The sequence below is a fragment of the Trichomonas vaginalis genome, chromosome V, assembly GCF_026262505.1.
Source record: "Trichomonas vaginalis G3 chromosome V, whole genome shotgun sequence".
Lineage (NCBI taxonomy): Eukaryota > Parabasalia > Trichomonadida > Trichomonadidae > Trichomonas > Trichomonas vaginalis.
In genome coordinates this window covers 5,690,931-5,715,219 of record NC_067207.1, presented here as the reverse complement: position 1 = coordinate 5,715,219, position 24,289 = coordinate 5,690,931, and the positions used below count along the sequence as shown (strand labels likewise).

General features: G+C 33.8%; 3 protein-coding genes and 2 pseudogenes across 5 annotated transcripts, besides 7 other annotated features; 1 reads left to right on the top strand and 4 right to left on the bottom strand.

Annotated features, from left to right (window-relative positions):
• Positions 1–473: 473 nt before the first annotated feature.
• Positions 474–573: a terminal%2Cinverted (terminal inverted repeat of Maverick-3 transposon ID:TVAGG3_0284570).
• Positions 474–17,991: a mobile genetic element.
• Positions 10,683–11,490, bottom strand: TVAGG3_0284610 (uncharacterized protein; the record flags this gene model as incomplete). Its single annotated transcript, XM_051228942.1, has 1 exon — positions 10,683–11,490. A coding segment is annotated over one exon (808 nt), but the record flags the coding sequence as incomplete, so codon positions are not given.
• Positions 11,714–12,031, bottom strand: TVAGG3_0284600 (protein of unknown function, DUF4106 family; the record flags this gene model as incomplete). Its single annotated transcript, XM_051228941.1, has 1 exon — positions 11,714–12,031. A coding segment is annotated over one exon (318 nt), but the record flags the coding sequence as incomplete, so codon positions are not given.
• TVAGG3_0284590 lies at positions 15,571–16,769 on the bottom strand (annotated as a pseudogene). Its single transcript has one exon. A coding segment is annotated over exon 1 (1,199 nt).
• Positions 16,922–17,252, bottom strand: TVAGG3_0284580 (protein of unknown function, DUF4106 family; the record flags this gene model as incomplete). The annotated part of the gene is made up of 1 exon (XM_051228940.1): positions 16,922–17,252. A coding segment is annotated over one exon (331 nt), but the record flags the coding sequence as incomplete, so codon positions are not given.
• Positions 17,893–17,991: a terminal%2Cinverted (terminal inverted repeat of Maverick-3 transposon ID:TVAGG3_0284570).
• Positions 17,992–19,501: 1,510 nt separating this feature from the next.
• Positions 19,502–19,539: a terminal%2Cinverted (terminal inverted repeat of MuDR-5_TvMULE4 transposon ID:TVAGG3_0284560).
• Positions 19,502–20,456: a mobile genetic element.
• Positions 20,419–20,456: a terminal%2Cinverted (terminal inverted repeat of MuDR-5_TvMULE4 transposon ID:TVAGG3_0284560).
• A 1,330-nt stretch (positions 20,457–21,786) lies between these two features.
• Positions 21,787–22,307: a mobile genetic element.
• Positions 22,308–23,035: 728 nt separating this feature from the next.
• Positions 23,036–24,193, top strand: TVAGG3_0284540 (annotated as a pseudogene). Its single transcript has one exon. A coding segment is annotated over exon 1 (1,158 nt).
• The last annotated feature ends 96 nt before the right edge of the window (positions 24,194–24,289 follow it).

Below are 24,289 nucleotides of genomic sequence, written 5' to 3'. Positions count from 1 at the left end.
GAAAAAAATAAAAGGCAAGATAGAATTTTCTAGACATAAAGAAGTTGTTTACGAGTTTTAGCTCTTATCTCTAACAAAAAAAAAATAACAAACCATCAGCGAGAAAAAAATAAAAGGCAAGATAGTTTTCTAGACATAAAGAAGTTGTTTACCGAGTTTTAGCTCTTATCTCTAACAAAAAATTAATTTTTAGAAAAATGAACGAATACGTTTCACAGCGGAAAAAATAAAAGGCAAGATAGAATTTTCTAGACATAAAGAAGTTTGTACCGAGTTTTAGCTCTTATCTCTAACAAAAAATTAATTTTTAAAAAAATGACCGAATACGTTTCACAGCGAGAAAAAAATAAAAGGCAAGATAGAATTTTCTAGACATAAAGAAGTTGTCTACCAAGTGTCAGCTGTTACTTCTTCTCAATACTGATATAAAATAAAAATCTTTTTATTTATTTAACCTTTATCTTATTTATTTTAAAAAAAAAAAAAAAAAAAAAAAAAAAAAGGCAGTGGGGCTTCCAGGCACTTCGTGCCCTCTAGCCCCGAAGATGTTTAGTATAAATGAAGTTTTTATTCGGAAAATTGTTAGTCTTCTGGGTCGAAAACATTATATAATGTTTCACTTTTCACAAATTATATATGTTTTCATGTTTTGTCACTTTTCTGTCACTTTTCGGGTAAAAACATTTTTATTATTATATATAAATGAATTTTACAAAACCACCGTTACCGTTCTTTGGAAATAAGAGTAGATGTAAAGATATTATTGAGAGAACTTAAGAAACTACCGAATGGTCTAACATTTGTAGATTTGTTCGGTGGAGGTTTCTATATATCCCATTTGTGCCATACAATATTCCCAGACTCAAAGATTATATGCAATGACTTCGACAACTATATGGACCGTCTCAAACATATTCCAGACACAAACAATATATTGAAAGAGTTAAAAGAAAAGATACCTATAGGTAAGATGGAACGTATACCATTAGATAAGAAAAAATATTGTGAGAGAGGTTTTGAAAAAAGCAGAATATATAGACTGGGATATATATCTGCTAGACTATTATATAGTGGTGCTATAAGAGTTCATGACATTGAAACACTTATGTCAAAAGTTTTATATCTTAACTATACAAATGTTTTCAAAGAGGACATTGAAAAATATATTGAGGTATAGAGTTTGTGAGATGTCGTTGGACAGAGTTGTATGAAAAATATAAAGACAAGGAAAATATTTTCTTTATAGTGGACCCGCCGTTCTTTAACACATGGGATTTTCAATACCAAGTAGACTGGACTTTGAGAGACTCTTTAGAAACTTTAGACGTTTTACATAACCATCCATGCTTTTACTTTACATCCGATAAAAGTGGTTTGGAAAGTGTCATGAGATGGTTAGAGGACATACATGACTATGAGTTTAGATACGATAAAAGATAGAATATGAGAAGTCCTATAAACTGGAGAAAGTGTCACAATAAAGAAATTTTATTAGTAAGTAAATGTGGTTTGAAATCGGATTGTTAGTTTTAGGTTTTTTCCATTGTGTCATTTATTTATTTGACGTGGCAGAAAAGTACAGAGAATATGAAGATGAACCAATGCCTGCAAATGTTCAGTATATGTACTCGTAAGAGATATTTTTATCTAATATTAAATGGACGCACAGAACTTAGCGAATGCACAGCAACCTGGACAACCAAACCCAGAGAATATTCCAAATGAAGTTAGAATACAAACTGCAATGGCAAACTATGGTCAAGTGCCAACAGATGTACAAATGCAAACTGCCATGTCAAATGACGCTGCGTTAGGTTGCCACCATGGTATGCAAATATGAGATGGAAAGAGTTTTATACAAACCCTGAAGTGGGATATAAACAACTTTATGCAGATGACGCGAACACAGGAGTTGACCCAGAATATGTTTTCTACCAGAGGAGAAACAGAATGTATGAGCTCCAGTTAAAGAATGCTATGAACTCAACAGGAAACGTAAGAGACTAGGCGGACATTAGATTTTTACATATAGTAAAATGGGTTTCTTCAGTAAGATAGGAAACTTCTTTCGAAATGTTGGAAGAGGTATATGGATGGAATAAAAACCGTAGGAAGAGGAATTTGGAACGGTGTCAAAAATATTGGTAAAGAGTAGGTCAGTTCGTTGGTATTATACCTAAAGACCTGAACCAGAAGAGCAAGCTCCTGTTATACAACAGCCTGAACCTGCACCACAGTCTAGTTGGCAACCAAATCCAACACCTCAACCGTATTAAAAAATTATATTTTTACCGTTCGATAGTAGTTGTATATGAAACTAAGTTCTAAGTAAAACGCATGGTATAATGGAATTATTCTTTTTCTTCCATCTGTAGTAAACCATACTTGAAAGTCTGAATACTTCCACTTGGTGGTTCGTATAACTTTGTAGGTTTTTCGTAAAAGTCATTTGCCAAGCATAAGAAAGAGTTTTGGGCGCCAGAAAATGAAGCATGAACAATAATAGCAGCTGGGTCGAAAACATCTTTAAATAAATATGGTTCATCTCTGCATATCGACTGTAAATATTTGCTAAAGGAAGTTCGACTTTCTGATTTAACATTCTTTGCAAATAATACCATGACATTGCAGTGAATTCTGTATATATTTTGTTCGTCTTTCTTTGATTGTCTTCGTAGATTTGAAATGACACTTGTGAATTTTGTTTGTCATATACAATTCTCACATAAAGTGTGCTCTCGGTATTTGCATATTCATCAGCATATTTTGCATAACATGAATTTATTTTATCTTCTATATTTTTTAACGCAGTCTGTAGAGAAGATGAAAGGTCAACTTGTATTAGCTCAATTTCTTCCCACATTTTTCGTTTCCCTTCAGATATATAATCTATATGAAACCTTACAATAAATGGAAAACTTTTATTTCTACAGACACAAACTTCATTCTACGAAAGCAATAGCTTTTGTGACAGATGGGTCTCTTAGCCATCTTAATGGGTAGTCAAAACGATAGCCTTCATGCTTTACGGTCTCTGTCTCAAACTTTTGACCGACATTAGTAAAAAGTTCATCTAATGGTTTAGTTGTAGCAACTCTTGAATTTTCTTTTTCTATTGGAAGCATATTTTATCTAGAATAAAAATGTCAAATGAAACAGCGTCTATGAGAGAAATACAACACAACGACAACTCATTATACAAGCTCTAAATAAGAACACAAACAACTTTTCAAACTATTCTAAGATATCTGAGTCATTGAAAGAAGGAAACTTAAAACTGACATTAAACCCAATGACAGATGAGTTTCTGTTTCAAGACAATAAGAACCATACTGTTGTTATCCAAAAAAGGAACTTTAAACGAGAAACCTATAAATGAACTTCTTTTGAAAGCAGATGTTGGCAACAAAGCTGACAAAGAATATGTAGACGATGCAATAGCAAAAGAAGAAGAAAGAGCTAACAAAGCTTATGCAACAAAAGAACATACTCATCCTGAACTAGCAGACAAAACATATGTTGACAATAAAATGTCAAGTGAAGTGACAAGAGCTGAAAACGAATATTCTAAAAAGACTCATACACATTCTATATCTGAAATAACAAACTTACAAGAAACCTTAAACAGGAAAAGTGACGTTGGACATACACATACCATTGCAAATATTGCAAACTTACAAGAAACCTTAAACAGGAAAAGTGACGTTGGACATACACATACCATTGCAAATATTACAAACTTACAAGAAACCTTAAACAGGAAAAGTGACGTTGGACATACACATACCATTGCAAATATTACAAACTTACAAGAAACCTTAAAACAGGAAAAGTGCCGTTGGGACATACACATACATCTTCTGAAATAACAGACTTAAACGTTAGCCTTGAAAATAAAGCAGATAAAACATATGTCAATGAAATATACCAAAGTTTAGTTGGAACAAAAAATATTGAAACTATTGTTGGTGACTTTTCTTTCAATGAAGAAAACAAATATTTTAGATGTGCAGTTGGTACAGTCCTTAGAAAATGGTACACGGTATAAACTCATTCCGAAAATAACAATGAAATGTATGTAAGCTATAAAAAGAACGATGGTACACAAGTTAAAGTTCCATTAGACAACAACTGCTACTTAAACTTCTATGGAGACGAACAAAAGAAATATTTAAGAGTTTATGAAATGACAGATATGACATTGCCTGACCCAGCTCCAGCACCATACTATTATGACTATGGAGATGACGTTAGAACACCACATGTAGATGAACAAAAGCTAACATTATATTAGATTTTTATAGATATAAAAGATATAATGCAATAGAAAAAACGAGAATAGTATACTATTATGAAGATGACAGAAATAAATATTATAGTCAAGACTTTACCTACCCTGAAAACATAAGATTATATTATAAAAAATATCTGACTTAAACCAGAAGAAACTGAAATAGTTGCACTATATTTTAAGTTCAAAAGAGACAATCCTATAATGTCTCATATGTTTGATTTAATGAACCCAGTAGGTTCTATTTATACATCTATGAAGCAAGAGGTCCTCAAGTAATGTTTGGTGTTGGTGATGGGAACAAATAGTCGACAGGTTTTTGTATTGTGCAAACTCTTCAAAGGAAACAGGTGGGAGTAAAACGATTTCAGGTGGAAAATTTACCTGCACACAGTCACTACATAGATTTAAGTACATCTCAAAGCAGGTTGGCATAAGCATAGATATTGGGATTGGTCAGGAATGACAAAAGGTAAAGGATATGATGTATAAGACAACGTTAAGTTTGCTATAAATTGTTACTGGAGTGACACTCAGGGAGAAGGAAACCATACACATTTCGTTTCAGGATATACGCAAACAACGGGACAAAGTAAAGACTACATGCCACCTTACATGACAGTTTACGCATGGTATAGAATTGCTTAGTCGTCATTTTCAACTTCTTTAGCATATTCGTCAGGAGTTGTCTTATATTTGTTAGGAACTGTCTTTGAAAGTATACCACCTTGAACTTTGACAAGTTTGAAACGAGGTCTGACAATAGTAGTTTTATCTTCTGCTTGCAGTCTGTACATTTTGCCATGTTTGCATAAAACTTCATAATATTCTCTTGTATACTTTCTTCTATTTTTACGAACACGAATGTGAGTACCTGTCGAGTTCCCATTGTTGTCATAGTCAATAGTATTTTTCATATGGGTCGCGTTAGGTATTTCTATTTTACTTTGTCACCTTTCTTAAGTTTGAAGCCTGGCATTCTTTCTTGTTGTCTCTTTTGACTAAACTATTAAATATATAGTCTTTCTCTAAGTCAGGTTGTTTTTCATTTCTTCGGGGGAGTGGTTTCCCAAACCTTTTTGTTTACGGCTATTGTAAATATTTAAAACTTGTCTCATCTTTGCCATGGAGAAGTGTCTATATTTGTCGTCATATGACATTTCATCTAACTCACCACCTTGTGGTTGATTTAAGTCTCTTAAGATTTTTATACAACTGTCAATGCACACAGAGCAGAATGGTTTTGGTCGACAATGAAATATTGGTTTACATTTTTTTGAACGCAGATAGTTTTTAATATCGTCTGATTTGAAAGAACTTTCACAGTCAGATGTCAGTTTTGTTGGATGGTATTTGTCAACGAATATTGTCAAAGCAGTTTTCACATCTAAAATATTTTTGGACTGTATATGGTATGGCTTCACAGTATCTTGTGTTTTGACCGACAAATATTAGCCAGTATGGTGGTCCATCTGTTCTAACTCTCGGAATGTTTTCCAAGATATCCATAAACCAAGCATTTGGTGTTGAACTAAAGATTTTTATCATGAGTGCTTTCTTTGTTGGCCTTAGAAACATAGGGGTCCTTGTTTGGATTCGTCATTTTTTAACCATAAGAAATGGGTTTATTTGGCGCATTAGCAGGAGTTGCATCCAGATTTTTGCCCGCAGTGGGAACAATAGCCAGAGGTGTATTTGGAGTTGGAAGGAAAGTTTGAGTACATTTATATGATTAAGAGAAAGACACAACCTATTATACAAACTGTACAGAAAGGTTGGGATGTAGCACGAGATGCAGCAAATCTTATTCCAAATCCTGAAACAAGAGGAAAAGTTCAAGGCTGGATGGACAATGTAGGAAGACAAGCAGGAAACTATTATAACAAAGCAAATGACTACTATAACCAAGCAGGACACTATATGGACCAAGGTGAAAGATTCTTTCAAGAGGATATAACCATGCACAACAGTGGGTAAACAATAACCAACCGCAACCACCTCAAACTTGGGGAATGTAAAGTTTTTTACTGAGATGAAATGAACAATACAGCATTGAGACAAATGGGTTCAAGATGGATTGTCGACTTCCAGCAGTTACACAAACGTGTTGTCAATAGTTCTTCCTATACCTCAGGAAGTTTTAGACCGACTTAAAAAACCTAAACAACCAGTTGAAAACAAACCAAACTAAAATTTTTTACTGAGATGAAATGACCGAAGAAGTTGAAACGGTAGATTGACACCACAAACAAAAAGTTCAGACCATCTGTCAAAACCTGTCAAAGAACTTACAGATGAAGAGAAAAATTCAATTATAGAAAGTGGCCAGGTCTGGAAATACAAACCCTAACTATAAAGTCACTTTTCATAGAAATGGAACGGCTAGTATCTCAAAAAGAAACAGACTCTCACAAATAAAATATTGAAGTCTGAAGGAGCTTTCGAGACAACAGATGGAAAAGTTTACTTCACTGACCAACAGTTTCATTATAGAACATCTCATTGACTTTAGAGTCGAAATATTCTAAACTTTACAACAACACCAAAAAGTTGAAAGGAAAACAAAAACAAATGGCATATGATATTTATGAAGATGTTGACGATACAACCATACCTGCAAGTGAGGTAAAGTCAGAGGAACCGAAAAGTGACGAAAAACCGACTAGAAGAAGAAAAACCAAAAACTGAAGATAAACCAAAACCAAAGTTTAGTTTCCAAACTAACCAAGTCAACCTTCATTAGCTGGTATGGGTTGCGCGTCAAAGACTTATGGCAGCAGGCGGTTATGTTAATAAAGAAAAAAACATTTTTTTATTTTTATAAAAATGCCCCCATATAGAATGGATAGAAAGTCTGCTAGAATAAAAGCAGAGTTGCAAGATATGGTTGGAGAGTTTCAAAGAAGTTTAAATATAGGAAGGGAAAGCCAATAAAAGTCTATGACAAATTGTCTGGTCTTCGCTACGAATGGAATTGGAAACAGCACGCGCAAATTATCCAAACAGACTAGAGAGGTTAGAAGAAGAACGTCTTATGGACATGCCTTTCGATGTTAGTGAACCTCAAGTTTAGGACACGACGGCTTTGCCAGATTCTACTGGAAACATGACGACAATTGCATCCTTTGAGAAGGAAAAAAGGAAAAAGGTGAAGACGCACATGCTCCCATGGAAAGAACAAGATATGCATATGAGAAGTACCGTGAAGTTAGAAGTCAAATTACATCTGCTCGAACTTACTACGTAAACTTTGACGAAGGAAAGAACAAAGAAGGCTTCATGGGAGTACTTGCTGCAATTCAAGATGGAAATAAGAAAGGATACAATCTCAGATTGACCATAACAGATTTGGATGGTCACATTTACTATGCACATTGGCAATGTCACAACAGCTGCAATGCTCTTCTTGACGCTTTCAAGACTACAAAGAGAGAACAAATGGTTGACTCCGACTCAGACATTTTGAATGCAATTGAAGGAATTGCAAGTGTCAAGTTCGAATGGTACCAACCTAACCTCAAGCAGTCAGACAACATGCTGGATACTTTCCGTTCATAAATATAGTCTGACATTGACTTGACAAGGTATGGAATTTACAATTCAATTGCAAACAAATTGTCATAGACCTTGTATTCTTACATGTCTCAGGAACTCTGTCTTGTTACAGATGAGAGATGAAGTATCTTGAGTCATGTGTGAAGACAAGGTACATCTCAGAGGTCAATTGGCAAAAATTGCACCGTTGGCAAATGTCAATATCCGAGTCAGCATACCTACAGCTAAAGGTTCTTCACATGACGACTATGTTGTTGACAAAGACTTACCATGGTTGAAGATTGTAATTGTCCACAACCACTTCATGTTGAAACGAAAGTCTTACACAACCCATTGTTCGGAAAAGGCAAGTGCAACATTGTCAGAGCTGTAAACATTCTTTTCGAGAAGATTTGTTGGAACCAATTCCAGATGACAAGCTGACAGAAACTTTTGTACCAAAAGACGAAACAAACTTTTCATTGTTAGCAAGACAAAAGTTGTTCCAGACAAAGTTATTAGCACAAAAGAAGTACACTGTTCCAAAAGGAGTTGGATTGTTCGGATACCAACCTGAACCAGAAGAACTTCCAATGAGGTTGCAAGAACTTCAAGATGCTATAAACAAACTTCCATTGAGACATCCAATTGACGTCAAATTGTATTGGAGAGCATCTGAGTTAGGTCAGAAGGTTTTATATGAAACAGGTTGCTTCGACGATGTTTATGAGATAACAGGAGAAGTTTCTCAGAGATAAGAGACTCACTTGAATTTCCACAAACTGGACCAAATTGGTTGCGACAAGTTCGACTCAAACGAAAAGATATACTATGTCGACCTAACGCTGCATACATGAGGTTCGTCCAATATATCCCGACTGGAATTCCAAACGAAGATGGAGATGTTCCCAGGAAGGAACTATACAGTTGGAAAAGTCATACAACAACTGTATGATATTAGAAAGCTTCAAACCCCAACTTGCAATGACACTCAAATTGCTTATGAATTCGACATGGGGATATTCCATTAAAAAACCTCAAGAGATGAAGAGTAAACATTATGAGAAGGTCGACAACTTTGTTGAAAGGTTTTCTCCTTTTGTTTTTGAAGTACGAATTCACTCAAGGTCAAAGTGGCTTAGTAAACCACATTAAAACCTATTGTCGAACATTGGTCTTACCCTCAGTTCGCAAAAGGCAGTCTCTTGACAACTACAACAAATTCTTCTCCGAAGTCAAATCGAAAGTTGTGGTTTACTATGAGAACATTGACGCACTCATGTACGAACGAAGAAGGCTATAACAAACTCATTGAAATGGGAATGGTCGGTGAAAAGATGGGTCAATTCAAATTGGACAAAATTTTCACCGAAGTTCATGTCCTCTCCAAGCGTAAGTTACTGGGCATACTTGAATGACGGCACAGAAATAAACATTGCATGAATAAAAAAATTTTTATATTCCTTCCTAGCTAATTTCGTTAATTTCATGGTCGCTCGAGCTCGGAGTCTTTGAATCGGACAGGTCGAGTTACACCATTCTTTGGTCTCAAACTCCATATATAACTGTTGTTTTCTGTATTTTCGTCGACATATGGCCAGCGAGACACGAACATTGACCAAACGGACAAAAAGTGTCATTTCGGATGGTCAAGCAGCCAATCGCATTCGAGCACTTCGAAGAAGCCTTACGTTCCAAGGAAGAGGGTGTCTCGGTGCAAGGGAGAGGTCATGGAGACTCTACGAGCAGTACATTCCTCAATGCCTGGGAGACAAATCGTCCTTGATTGGCAAATCTACCAACTTCCTCTGGGACGACCTCCTACGCAACTGGGAGAACGGAAAGAGTCCAATTCAAAGGTCGGGAGACTAATTTTGCAAATTGACCTTAATTTCACATACTTATCCAAATAAAACACCTAAATTTACTTGGGGTTTCCCCCTAAAATAAAATTTTTTACTCTTAGAACACTCGAGGTTCTCCTTACGGTTGTTGAGCTTGTCACCGTCAATGTGTCTTGACCTTTCGTTCTTCTTGCCTGGATTTGGAACCCATTGAATTTGCGACAAGCTTGCCCATTGGAAATTGAACCGCGATTCCGAAGGTTAAGGTTCAAGTGTCCCAAGTTGTTGAGGACTGGGGTAAGAACTTGCCGGTCTCCCGTGTTGCGGATTGATGGGGTAGGGTTGGGAAATTTCGTAAGTGTCATCGCAACAAGGGTTGCCCAAACTTCCTCTTCTTCGTGGTTTCTCTTCTTCCTCTTCTTTCCTCTTCCTCTTCTTTCGTGTTTCCTCTTCTTCCTCGACAATTCCTTCTTCATTCTGTGTTCACGAATTACGCGTGTTGCATGTTCTGTCCTTTCCGAGTACCTTCCAGATGGCGTCTATCTCTTCGAAGAAAACGGTAGTATGAAGTCTGGCAAGGTCTCTCTCAAGCTTCTATAATATTTTCTTTCCATTCTACTTGTTCATATTTATATCCAGTGAAGAAGAATAGAAGTTTGGAGAAGGTGTATAGAACTTTATACCTTGAACTGAAAATCTTCTAACTTTGACAATAAGATATCCAAGCATCTAACATCTTCATGCCAAACTTGTACGACTTTTATTTTCTTAAGTTTTTTGTCTACATTCTTGTTCTGAAACTATTGTTGCTCTTGGTTTGTTAAAGACAACATCCATTCTTTCATGACATAACATTCTGCGGGCAGAGTCAACATAAATGACTAAACGTTTCAAATTCTCGACTGCTTTGTTATAGTCTCTAAATGGACACATATTTCTGAATGCTTGGAAGTCATAAAAATCTGAAACATCTATTCTGTACATTTTTTATAAAAATAAAAAAAATATTTTTTTTATTCTTGAGCTATTTGTTGTTGCATTTGTTCCATTTGTTGCATTTGTGTCTTGAGCTATTTGTTGTTGAAGTTGTTCTTGTAATACAATACTTTCACCAGTTGTATCTTCCAATTCGAAACTTTCTGCCGTCATTGACAAATACATAGGACATAAAAGTTTTACAGGAACAAAGTTTGCGTCAACTAATGTCAACGTTATACTTGCCAAAGTGTTTGAGTTCACTAAGGTTGAAAATTCTGCATTCGAATGAACAATAGGCAAACCAGCAGAGAAAGTATTGTTTATACGCATAAGTATCTTTTGGTCATAATAGTTTCTGTCGACATTCGAATAACACTTTGAACCTAAGTTTGAAACAATATATAAGATTGGTGTGCTTAATGTCAATGGAATAGACATTCCTTGTATGACACCTTTTCCTGTTATAGGAAACTGTTGGTAGTAAAAACCAGAAATAAGTTTTGTATTATAGCTCATATTGTTTATAGTAAACTCAGTCGGACATCCAAACATAATGAAACCTGCTCTAGTTGCAGCACATGTTACACCCGTCCTTAAAGTATTAAATAAGTCAACAAAACCTGTTGGTGGTATATCTGAGTAAGTATCTTCAAAGGAGTATTTTTTACCATTCACAACAATAAAATCTTCTGGTGTCAAAAGAGCAAAACAGGCTTTAGTCGTCATTGTGTTTAAAGTTAGTTTACAATATCGTCCTTGAGGACTTTGTAAGTTTGTTGTTATAGAATTATATGACTCAGGGTTTTTAGTCGTAATAGTATAAACCATTATATCTTCTGCCATTTACTTAGCAAATAAATTTTAATGAAATGTTGTGGTCGTCAAATATTTTTATGACGTCTGGGAAACTATACTTTAAGTTCAACGTTTCACCTCCTTTCATAACGTATATCTTGTCAATGACATTATATGAAACACCACAGCAACTAATGTCGGGTTCTATTTCTTTGATGTTTATATCGTCTGCCTCTGTCAAAAGTTTCAATAGTTCTTTCAAAACTTCATGAGGTGCAATGACATATGAGTTCACTTTTACAGGGTTGTGTTCGACCAAGTTTAACATTATACCTAAAGCTTGACAAATCTTCTCCTGAGTTTGAAGTTTGTCTTTAAGTTGTTGGTAGTCGTTTCGAATATCTGCAACAGAACTTAAGTCTCTGCTAACTTCAGGATATGTTGGTTGTTCTTTTACAGGAACAATTGTTATACCATCTTGGTCTTCGTATGGTTTCCCCACTTCAACATCTCTGTCTTTGACATTGACAACAACACTTTGACTGTTTGTTTGAGTTGGTGAATTTAACTTCACATCTGCCACCGCCATTAAACCTTTTGAAACACTCACGCTTCTATTTTTCGGAAATGACATTTTATTTAGAATAAAAAGATGGACGTATTCGGATATCTCTTCGAATTGAAGCAAAACAAGGTTTATACTCACAAACAATACAAATACATTGACAGAATAGTTCTTTATACAAACAATGGAAAATGTTATAGAATAGCAGTCTTTGCTGAACCAAAATATTTTCATAAAGCAAAGAAAGTTGGTATAACCGAGATGGTGAAAGTTCTTGAAGCAGACAAAAATATAACAACAAAACTGACCGATATTTCTAAAGGAAAGTTTATAATACAATATTATGTCAAAACTGGCGTACTGTCAATATTTGACGGAGAGAAGTCAGTTCAAGAACAACTTACTGACCTGCTGCCAAAATCTGCTCGATGGAAGCTGTCGTTATGCCAATCTGAGGAGCCCCAGCAGGTTTCATCGAACGAATCTTCAAAAGAGCATCTTCCGTGAAAAGTGCTATTGGTTTTGTAAACTTCTTTGCTCTCAGTTCATCTGGACCGTCTCTGTCACCAGTATATTGTATTTGAACTGTACCAACAGTTGAAATACCACCCATAAAGTCTTCTGAGTCAGCAAATGGAATGCCAAGCCAAAAGTTTGAACGGTCTCTATTTGTATATTGAGTTTTTGACCTCCTGTATGAGTCCATACTTTCACATATGGCATAATAGAACTTTGCATTTCAGGGTTAATGGTTGTTGTGAAGTTGTTGTTAAAGTCATAGCATCTAATGTCAAGTTGTATGACCTCATATCCTCAACTGTAGAATATTCTTCTCTTGGATAATATTTGCCATCTATGTTTATATGATATTTAATACCAGGGTTGTAGAAACAAGAATAGTCATTTATAGTTCGTCTGAACAGTAAAACATAGTATCTGCATGTTTCATTGAGTTGTTAAAAGCAATATCTGTTCTTGCACCTGGGTCAGCACTTTGGTTCCAACTTCACCTGCAAAGTCTTTGACAGATATTTGGTGTATAGGGAACATAAGTGGAACTGCAATATATTTGGCAGCTAAAGCATTTGAAATATCTGGGTCCAACATATAGACTGCAAGTCTGCTTTCTATTCTCTTGCATTCAAATTTTTCGCATGTGAACTTAACTGGGTCCAAGCAGTTCCAGCAGCATTGAAATAATAGTTTACTTCATTGTTGAAGTTTGAGAAACCAAAGTCTAAGTCAACTTTGTCTTTGCAAAATTCGGCGAATGACGTTTGATTTGTTCCCTTTACGTCTGTAATAGTGAATGGGTCTTGTGTTTGGTGCAATGACTAAGTTATTTTTGCTTGGAGTAAGTTCGATAGAAATTTTTCCTGCCCAGTTTGGCAAGTATCTTAAAAACCTGAAGATGAGGAAAGATGACAAAGGAACTCTAAGTTTCAGTTTTACTTTGGTTACTGCTGCTGCAGTTTGTCCAGAAAGGTTAACATAAACTCCTGGAACGTTAGGGTCAAGTCTTCTTATTTTCTCAATAGTTGCATACTGGTCTGTTTGTTCTCTAGCTTGTGGTTGTACTGAGTTTCTCAAAGCGAACCATTCATAGTTTGCCCATGTTACTGTTTGAACTAAGTCAGAGTTAGAATATATCTTATATCCCATGAAAACTTCTGGAGCATATTGGTATCCGACATAGAAAATTCCATTGCAACCTTTCTTGTCAGACAACTTGGCAGAAGGTTTTATTTCAATGTCTTGTTCCACGTATAAGAAAGAGTTTGTCAATAGAAATTATATGAAACCTGTCGCAAGCAATATCTACTGTTGTTGAAGAACCTTCTCCAAACTCACCTACGTTTCCATAAGAAACAGCAGTTGTATATTCGTAAGTTCCAGGAACTATTTCTGACCTTCTAATGGCATTGTCGCATTCGTTATACCATTCGGAAACATTTCCATTCATAGCATCCAAAACTGTTGGCGTTATATTCTGAGCGGCGTACATTTCATATGAGTAAAAATATAGAATAGTTGGATTTATATGTCATAATAAAACCCACGTGGAACAAGCTTTACTTTCTTCCTGACTGAGTTTTTAACTCTTCTTTTTCCTTCATTGCCCTCTGCTTGAAGTTGTTGCATCTTTGCATTATGTTCATCTAGTATGTTGCAAATTTCCCATGTCCTTTTTGCCTTTTGGCTCTGGTCGCCCATCTCAGGTAAACCTATATCCTAGAAAGAGTTTGTCATAGTCTGTATTTGAGTCTTCGCGTATTGTTTGCATGACTCTTTCCTGAGTTTCCGGTTCAAAGCTCTTCAAACAGTGCCTGTCCATATGGAATATGCTCGTTTCCAAATATATGTTTTTGTAGCCATTCTGGTTTTCTTTCCATGTTACCAATAATATCTTTTGTGAATGGGAAAGCTTTTACCCAATCTTTCAGTCTTGCGTCATTTATTTCTGTAGTTGGTTTTATTTTGTCAAGGAACATGTTTTTCAATACTAACATTTCATTTGGTACTGTCCATTTGAGTTTTCTTAAATATTCATCCCTTCTCGGTTCATTGTCTGCAAAGTAAGTTTTTATGACATTTTGTAAACTTTCGTTTGCAAGGTCATGTACAATAGGTTCTCTTCCTTCTCTGTCCATAACTTTTCTTTTCTAAACTCTTCACCAAATATACCATCTCTATGGTTCTGTGTAGTTCTTTGAGATAAATGTTCTAGAACGTCAGGTGTTATATTTCCATCAGCCATGTTCATTTCATACTGGTCCAAAATATCTGCATGTTTCATATCTTTCAATGGCATTAAAGCCGCGCTTAAAATACCAGCTATATCTGGTTCACCATTGACTTCCATTGCGTCTACAACTTCTTGGAATTGTGGTTGTAAGTTTATGAACCACCTATCCGGGTTAGCTTTATGACCCCATCTCATTGTAGTTCCATCGTCTGCAGAAACAAAAGTAGGTTTGTTTCCATCTTGGTTAGGTTCTGAATGAACTTTAAACAATGTTTCATTTCTATATGTTTTCTTGAAATTTAACCTTTTATTTTCACCGAGTTCATCCGAAGATTGAACGTTAAATGCTCGTAAGTAAAAAGGGTTGTTGTATTTGTGTACATTTTTTTTTCAGTTTTCCATTCTATGCTGGATATTTTCATCTGATGTTGGAGTCTTTTGTATGTCGGCAAACATTTTTCGATATTCTTCTACTATGTCAGCCGAATTTTGCTTAGACTCTTGGAAAGATTCCATATTCTCCGCATACTCTTGTTGAGGGTCAAGATTTTTCGGCTGTTCCAAATCTTCATCTAGTTCTGTGAAGTTAGTTTCCAAAGGAAGGACTTGTTCGTTTCTCAGGCTCTTCTAGCTGTTGTTGCTGAACTATTTCTTCCATGTCTGGTTGTATCTGAACTTCTTCCTGTGGAGTTTCTTGTACCTCATCTGCTGGCATTTCATATATTCCGAGACCGTTTTCAACAATTTCCCTATCTACGTCATCCGCATTCATAAGCTTTTGCTTTTCTCGTTCCGTCTCTATTTTTTACGCGTTTCATGACGAAAGTTGAATTGTCATTTGCTCTGACATCAAAATATCTCGGAGTAAATCATCCATGTCATTTGGATGATATGCTATTAAATCATATCCCTTAGCGAGCTTGTATTTTCCAGGTTTGAGATTATATCCGTTTTGGTGCTGAGCCATAAAGCTAAATAGGTTCGGTCAGTATTTCCATCCTTGAACTTTCTAATAGCTTCTTTATATCTGTCACTAAAGTCAACAGTATCTGGGAAACCACACTCTTCTTTAAGCATTTTTAAGAATTCTTGGTTTCCTTGTTCTCTACTTCTTTTATGTCCTTGCTCTGTTTGTGGTTGTTGTTGTGCAGGGTTTTGAACTGTTGGTTGTTGTGTTGGTTGTTGTTGTTGTTGTTGTTGTGCAGGGTTTTGAACTGTTGGTTGTTGTGTTGGTTTTGGTGCATGCCTGTGTCTATGTCCATGTGACGATGTAAATGTTTTAGGTAGTCCTGGTGCAGGTGCTTCTCTTGGAGGGTTTGGTGGTATATAAATTCCACCAGCTGGCACATATGTTCCATCTGCAGCGTAATGTCCTACCTGACTTTTCGTTTTTAAGAAAGCATTTACTAGGTCTGTTTTGGTCTGTTGTAACTCTTTTTCTTGACTTTTCACAACAGTTGCTCTAACGGCGTCATAGGCACTTTGAACTGCCTGTCTCGTTGCTGCATCTGTTATTTTCGTCATATTTTGTGCTACTTCCTTTAACTCTTTGTCGAAACCTTCAGACTTCAGTTTCTTTCCAGATGAGAAGTCGTTCACTTGTTTCACCTTACTATGAAGAGCTTCGAAGGCGTTCTTAAAGTCAGCATTTGTTAAAGCTTCATTTGAACTGTCTTCATCCGCTTGTATTTTTGTCCTTATTGACCCTATGAGTTGGGCTGCTTTAGCGTTGGCTTGGGCATCTAACCAGTCATTGTTAGCTTTTATATATTCTGCGCGCTTTTCATTGCCTTTTGCATAGCCGCGTCGTTATTTTTACTTTCTTGTGCTAAGTTTTCATACTGTACGGTTTGGTTTTGCAACTGTAAAAGTTTTCTGCCTTTACATTTGCTTCAACTTTCTTTTATTACTCATCGCTATCCATATATGTCTCAGGGCTTTTTGTTTTATCTCTTCATCTTTCAGTATTTTATATTGAGTAGTATGGTTTTTCAAATTTATGACATCTTGTTCCATTTTTGCTACTTCTGCTGCTTTTTCTGACACTTTTTTTGCATATTCCTCTGTACTTAGTTCTTTCAGTTGTTCTTCTTTCTTCTTTTTCTCTACGTTTAACTCATTGAGTTTCTTTGTGTGTCTGTCATATTCTAGTTTCTTTTCGTTTTCACTTATTTGTTTCTGTATGTCTATGTTTGACTTTTTGACATCTGTTATTTGATTTTTGAGTGAACTCAAATTCATTTGACTTTGAGGGTTATATGCTGTTCCGTCTGCAGCTCCACCATAGCCTGCCATTTTCGCTAAAAGTGCCGCTCTTAAACCTCCACTCTGTGCACCAACAACTCGGTTTAAAAGCATAGGATTGCTTGACATTTGTTGCAACATAGTGGGGTCATTCAGCATTTGTTGTTGCAACTGTTGTTGTGGTGTCAGTCTTACTATTGGATGTTTCAATGCTCTCTTCCTCTTACGTATATTCTTACGTAGCTTACGTGGCATTTTAAGTGAAGTTAAAAACATTTACGATGAAGAAGTCTTGACAAAACATTTACGAAGAAATCATGAAAATTCATGAGGTGAGAAAACAGGTGAGAAAAGAGGTGACATCTCACCTCTTCACCTAAATTATATTTTTGGGTCATTTACGCTCATTACGAAGAAGTCTTGACAAAACATTTACGAAGAAGTCTTGACAAAACATTTACGAAGAAGTCTTGACAAAACATTTACGAAGAAGTCTTGACAAAACATTTACGAAGAAGTCTTGACAAAACATATACGATGAAATTCATGAGTTTTCTACGATGTTAGAAAACATGTTAGAAAAGGTGTTAGATCTAACATTCTAACATAAACATTATTTTTTGGTCATTTACGCTCATTACGATGAAATCATGACAAAACATTTACGAAGAAGTCTTGACAAAACATTTACGAAGAAGTCTTGACAAAACATTTACGAAGAAGTCTTGACAAAACATTTACGAAGAAGTCTTGACAAAACATGAAAACATATATATAATTGTGAAAAGTGAAACATTATATAATGTTTTCGACCCAGAAGACTAACAATTTTCCGAATAAAAACTTCATTTATGTGGGCTAGAAGGGGCGCAGCCCCTGGAAGGCCACCCCAAGAAAAAAAAACTTCATTATACCAATCATCCTCAGGGCTAGAAGGCACGAAGTGCCTGGAAGCCCCACTCCCTTTTTTTTTTTTTTTTTTTTTTTTTTTATTTTATATTATAGTTTTATTCTTTTAGCTACTTGTAAAATAATCTAATTTTATATCATCATTTTACCGTATTATTCTTCAGTACATCGATTGTGTATCTAAAATAATATCATTATCCTTATTCTGTTTTTTCCAAAATTCTTTTAAATATCTTTTTTGGTTAGATTACTTTATACTTTTTACTTTTATTTTTTAATTTCAAAAAAAAATTTGGTGATTGTTCTATTCTGTTACAATGTGCATTATCATATTCTAATGAATTATTCATTACATACATTTAAAAAAACTTGTTAAAAATGAAATTAAAAAATTATGTTTATTATTACGCTGTGAATGTGTCAACAGCGGTCATGCCTGTATCTGTATCCCATATTTGCCACAACCTTTCTGTATTTGCATTTGTGTATTTCGGTTTCAGCTGATACATTTGATTTGGCGTGTAATTTGTTCCAGTTAATGGATTAATTGGGAGATCTTCATGCGGTGTGTTATTATTGTACTCCCAAATAAAGGCAGGAATAGCCTGAATGCTTTGGCAGCGCTCCAATGTCGGCCAGAATCTCTCAATCTTCCCATTTTGGTAGGGAGAATGAGAGTCTGTATGCCGCCATTGGACGCCCCAAAGATCAAGTAGATCTTGAAAGGCGCCCCTATTTTCTGAACCGTTGTCGGTCCAGAAACAATAAGGGGCGCCAAATTCAATGAAGGCGGAAGCCGCAACGTTCGCTGTCGTCGCTGCCAGCATATCTGGTATTTGTATACACGCTAGGACTTTGCGGCTAAAATCGTCGATTATGCCATAAATATACTGGCCACGAACACCCCTAAAATAATGAACATCTGCGTGCCAGATAAGATTGGGTGAAAGCGCCCAATATCTTACTGCTGTTTCTGGCCCGGCATGCTCTAATCGCGCCTTGGTGAAATGATTTTCTTATTAATTGAAAAGAACCTTGAATTAATTCAATCTGATCTCACAAAATATTTTAAATTACAAACTTTGTAGTTTGAATAGATAATTAGTATTAAACTCAAATAACTAGTTTATTTTTGAATAAAAATTATTTGAATTTATTCAATTTTGTGAATTTTCCTTCACAAATTAAGTTTAAATATCTTATTTGCCATCTAATTATAAATACAATGAAACATATTCGAAATTGAAAAGAATGACTTTTTCTGTTCTTTCAATCATTCAATTTGAATTTTGCAATATTGGATTTCTCATTAAATAGCTATTAAAAACAACAAGCAATTTAACTTACATTCAAATTTATTTGTGTTATATTCAATCTTCTCAAAACTTATAATTTTCGGCTATAGCATGATTATATGCTATATAATATAATAAACCTATAATAGTATCATTCTTTCAATTATTTGAAGAGAAAACCGAAAAAATCTATTTTCGGTCTATAACAATTCTGCATTTAAAATTGTTAAAGGATAAATTGCTACTTATCCCTATCTGTATTATTTCCACCTTTGTATGATTTGCGATTCAATATTACTTGAGAAAGGGACAGACTAGCCCATTGTCACTTTTTAATTTAGCAAATGAACGCTTATGGAGTGGAGTTTTTGGGTAAATCTGATTTGCTTATAAATGAAATAAAATCAAAAGAAACCATATTGGCATTATATTATGCAAAAATAAATGATCTTACTTAGTACTTTTAAAGTTAATTTCAGAAAAAATTTGACACAATGGTATCCGGCACATACAAGTGGTGTACAACCAAAATATAAGTTGGTTTAAACATATATTGCTATATCTCATGATCTTACTTAGTACTTTTAAAGTTAATTTCAGAAAAATTTGACACAATGGTATCCGGCACATACAAGTGGTGTACAACCAAAATATAAGTTGGTTTAAACATATATTGCTATATCTTCATGATCTTACTTAGTACTTTTAAAGTTAATTTCAGAAAAAATTTGACACAATGGTATCCGGCACATACAAGTGGTGTACAACCAAATCTTCGACTCGATGAACTTGTCATCGAGTTATATTCCAGTGTTGTTCCTTCATTCCTGATTAAGTTGCAAATTAAAGGTCTGGATTCAGAGAGAAGTGTTAAAGTTATCAAAAAAGTCACAAGAGATTTCGAAGAAATGACACAATTTAAAAAAGTCGAATGCATCAGTATGCTTGAAGCTGTTCAGAAAGGTCTGAAAAATGATACACTTGATCCCAACATTGTTTACTCAACATTAAAAATATTATTGCAAAGAAAACATTTGATTTAATAAACATTTAATTTATTATAATTAATTTTTTATTACAGTATAGTAAAAAATGCTATAAATAAATTATTATATTTTATTAAAATGTGACTTTTAATAGTAAGTGAATAAAATAAATCAGGAATTGGGAAAGAAATAAGGTTAATTAAAAATAATGAAAATTACAAGTTTAAGGTTAATGAAAAAGTGACAATGGGCGAGTTTGTCCCCCACTCAATATTACTTAATACGATAAATTTGAGTTTGATTGTAAAAGTGATGACGTCATCTCACATAAATTTATTTGAATGTGTATAGAATCTAATCGTGAAAATGATTTTTTGAAAGCATGTGGTATCGAAGATGAAGCTGATGATTTTAAAAATACTCCAATCAAAATAAATATTATTATTGTAAAATAATTCTTTATTAATAGAGCTAATACTGAGTGATTATACCATGTATTGAAGCAAGATTTGAGATTGAGTGTGTGAGTATTTTGTGTATGCATATGCATATAATGATGTTGCTAAAGAAGACATTTTGCAAATAAAATAAAGATCGCAAACCGTACTTTAAAATATGAATTAATGATCACTAGAATTTTATGATGCTTTTGAACAAAAGTTTTGATGATTTTGACCCCAATCACGAACATCAAATCCTGGCAATAAAATTGAACCCAAATCACGCAGCAAATTCATGTAATATTAACCTGTCAGAGATTAATTTAGTGACTCTTTAAGTTTAATAGTCTATTATATTGATCGTAAAATTGTGGAACATCCTGTAACTATAAACTGGAGTATGTACTTTTCAACAAATGACTGAAAGAAAGTTACAAATTGATTGAAATCGAATATATCAAGATAATTAAAGATTTTTAAGGACATATTCAAATAAATAAATATTTGTTTATATTTGAACCCTAGTTTTAAACTATGAGTTCCCATAGAACTTATGAAAATGGTTAATAATAAATAGAATGTTATTCTAGTAGCAAGTAATTGGAATGTTGATTAATCAAAAGCTAAATTGAGCAAAGGACAGCAAATTAGATTAGTTATATATTTGTTATGCTATCCAGAGGAAGAAGCTGTAATTCGATGAGAATTGGCCAATAAGATTGAATAGTAGTAGGATATGACGGGTTTAGTGACTTTTTTTGTTACATCTATATATAGACGATGCATTAAAATATATTTATTTATAAATCATTAAAAAAATTAACATTAATTTTAAAATAATTTATTTTTTATCTTTTATAAAAGAAGCTATATATAGATGATGTCAGATATTCCGCGATTAATTAAACATTGTTTAAATCCTGAATGGGTTAAACTTCAATTTAAAAATGAAGATTGTGAATTATTAAATGAATATGAAAGCCAAAATAAGCTAATGAGGTATAAATATAATGATAAAGAATATTTAATTTCATGGAATCAATGGAGTCATAATCAAAGACCTCATAAACGAGAAGAAGAAATTGAAAATAATGAAATGGAAATCATTGATGACATTAAAGAGGATGGAATTCATATAAAAATAAGAAGTCTGTTTGACCTTAAGAATGATTTATATATAAAAATAAAATAAACTTCTTACGAAAAATTAAAACTTAGTTATGTTTATTATTTTATTTTTTATTTTGTATGAAATGAGCGTCAAAACTAACAACGTTAAAAAATTAGGATTCACAAACGAGGAAATAAAGGATATATTAGAGGAGGTAGGTTATGAAGTTAATAAATATTATTTAAGAAATTGTCAAAAATTCGCGGAGTTATTAAATGATTTAGATTATGATGGAAAAATGAATAAAGATGATGTTATAAATTTCTTATATCCCACATCTGAAGAAGAAAAACCTAAAGAACCTGATGTTTTCCCTGAATATTATGAAGAACGGATTAAAGATGATGAATACAATGAAATTGAAAGACTGAAAAAAATAAGAGATGAAATAGATGAAAAAATTAAGGAATTAAGAGAAGTTGAAAAATATAATGAAAATGAAGTAGAGGGTTTAATGAATATCCCAGCTTCAGAATCAGAAGTACAGAAATCTCATGAAGAAAGATATAAAAATTATGTCTCAGAATCAACACAAAATTTATTAGATGGTGAAATAGACGAAACACTTTCAGAAGAAGGTACTAAATTTATTCGTAAACATAAGTTACAATTTATTGATAATGAAGAATACCCTGTATCTTACTTTCACCACCTTTAGATTCCGAAAAATTCAAAAAAGCTCTTAAAAACGTGACATATGCAACTAATACGATTAAGAAAGAAGATCATGATATTTACACAAATTATTATTTAAATAAATGCACAGGTGTTGATAAAGTTTTTGATTTATTAGATAAAATATCAAAAGAAACCATTGGAACCTATAAAATTTTGTGTGATTGTGGTTTCATTGTTGAAGATACCAATAATGTTTCATATGAAAGAACAGCACCGAAGGAAGACGAAGTTGAAAGGTCTATACCATTCGTTATTAAGAACATAAAAGATATGAAAACTTATAAACATTATATTTATTCATTTATTTCAGAAAAAATGGAAGCAACCCATAAAACATCTTCTCATCATTTTATAGCTATTCATACATTCCTTTTCAAAGTTGTGAAATTAAATAAGACAGGAATTAGATTTAATGTATCAGGGTACGCATTCTTGAGTAAATTAAAATGTATTCGTCACGTCGCAGATGATAAAAATTTATGTGTTCTTAATTCATTTTATGGGCTTTAAAAAATAAACTTTATTTTTATTTATTTTTTAATTTTTTATTCTTACATAAATGAACAAAAACGGAACAGCTAAAATGAATGATAATCAAATTAGAGCAGAAGGTAGAAGGTTATTTAAACGCTTCTATAACATTCCTGATGGTGTTAATCCTAAAACTCGTAGAAGCTATTTAAATGAAGCAATAGATGCATATGAAGGGTTTGACATTTCATCAGAAAGTGAGAGATTAGCGAGAATGTTAAATGTTAATATTGATTTCTATTATTGTGATCCTCAACCAGAAGACGTGGACATAAATAAGGTAGACTTTCCATTAGTGGAATCAATAATGATAGATCCAGAATTTGAAACAGTAAATATTTTATTAACACAGAGTCCATGTGGAAAACTTCACGCTGACAGAATAACAGACGTTGAAGCACTCACCGGCTATAAAGTTTGTCCATATTGTAAAGAAGAAGTTTATTCTATCCGTGATGATCCAGAAAGGAAAAACCAAAGAAGATTTTTAAAGCATTGTGAGAAATGTAAAGAAAATAATGGAAGATTAATTCAAGACGTTCAATTGCAAAAGACACAGCAACCATATGCACCACATATTACGAAACAGAAGATATATCAGTGGTTATTAGCTCACAATTTGCAGAAATATTATAAACCGACAAGATATTATATTACTTTTGACTTTGAAACATTAGAGACTAAAGAAGAATTACAACTTTCTGAGTGTGCAACTTTGAACGCTTACTTAAAACCATTCATGGTATCATCAACGGTTAAATTAAATGATAAAACATATACGAGGAATTTTTGCTTAACTTCGAGTGATTCTTTTATTTCTGATTGGATTGAGTTTTTATTTTCAACCTGTTCATTAGTTGTTGAATCAAATATGAGTCAATACAATGAATTATGAAGCCGCAAACGGCGGGGACTTTGTCCCATACATTAAATGAAAAACAGAAGGAAGCATTTAAAGAACTTCTAGATGAGGAATTCAATAAAGTGAATATCATAGGTTTTAATTCGGGAAAGTTTGATTTAAATTTAATTCTTCGTGATTTAAACACTGCAAAATGGAAAATAAAATCAATGCTGGGTTCATCTTCACAATTTAAGCAAATCATTGTAAAGAAAACAAACGTTCCATATGAATTGAGATTTATTGACATCAGAAATTATATAGCGGGTGGGACATTAGACCAATTCACTCAAGATTTCGGAAACAATAAATCACGTGTTAAATCCTTTTTCCCTTATCAATTCATCACATGGGAAAATTACGAAGAAGAATTATATAAAG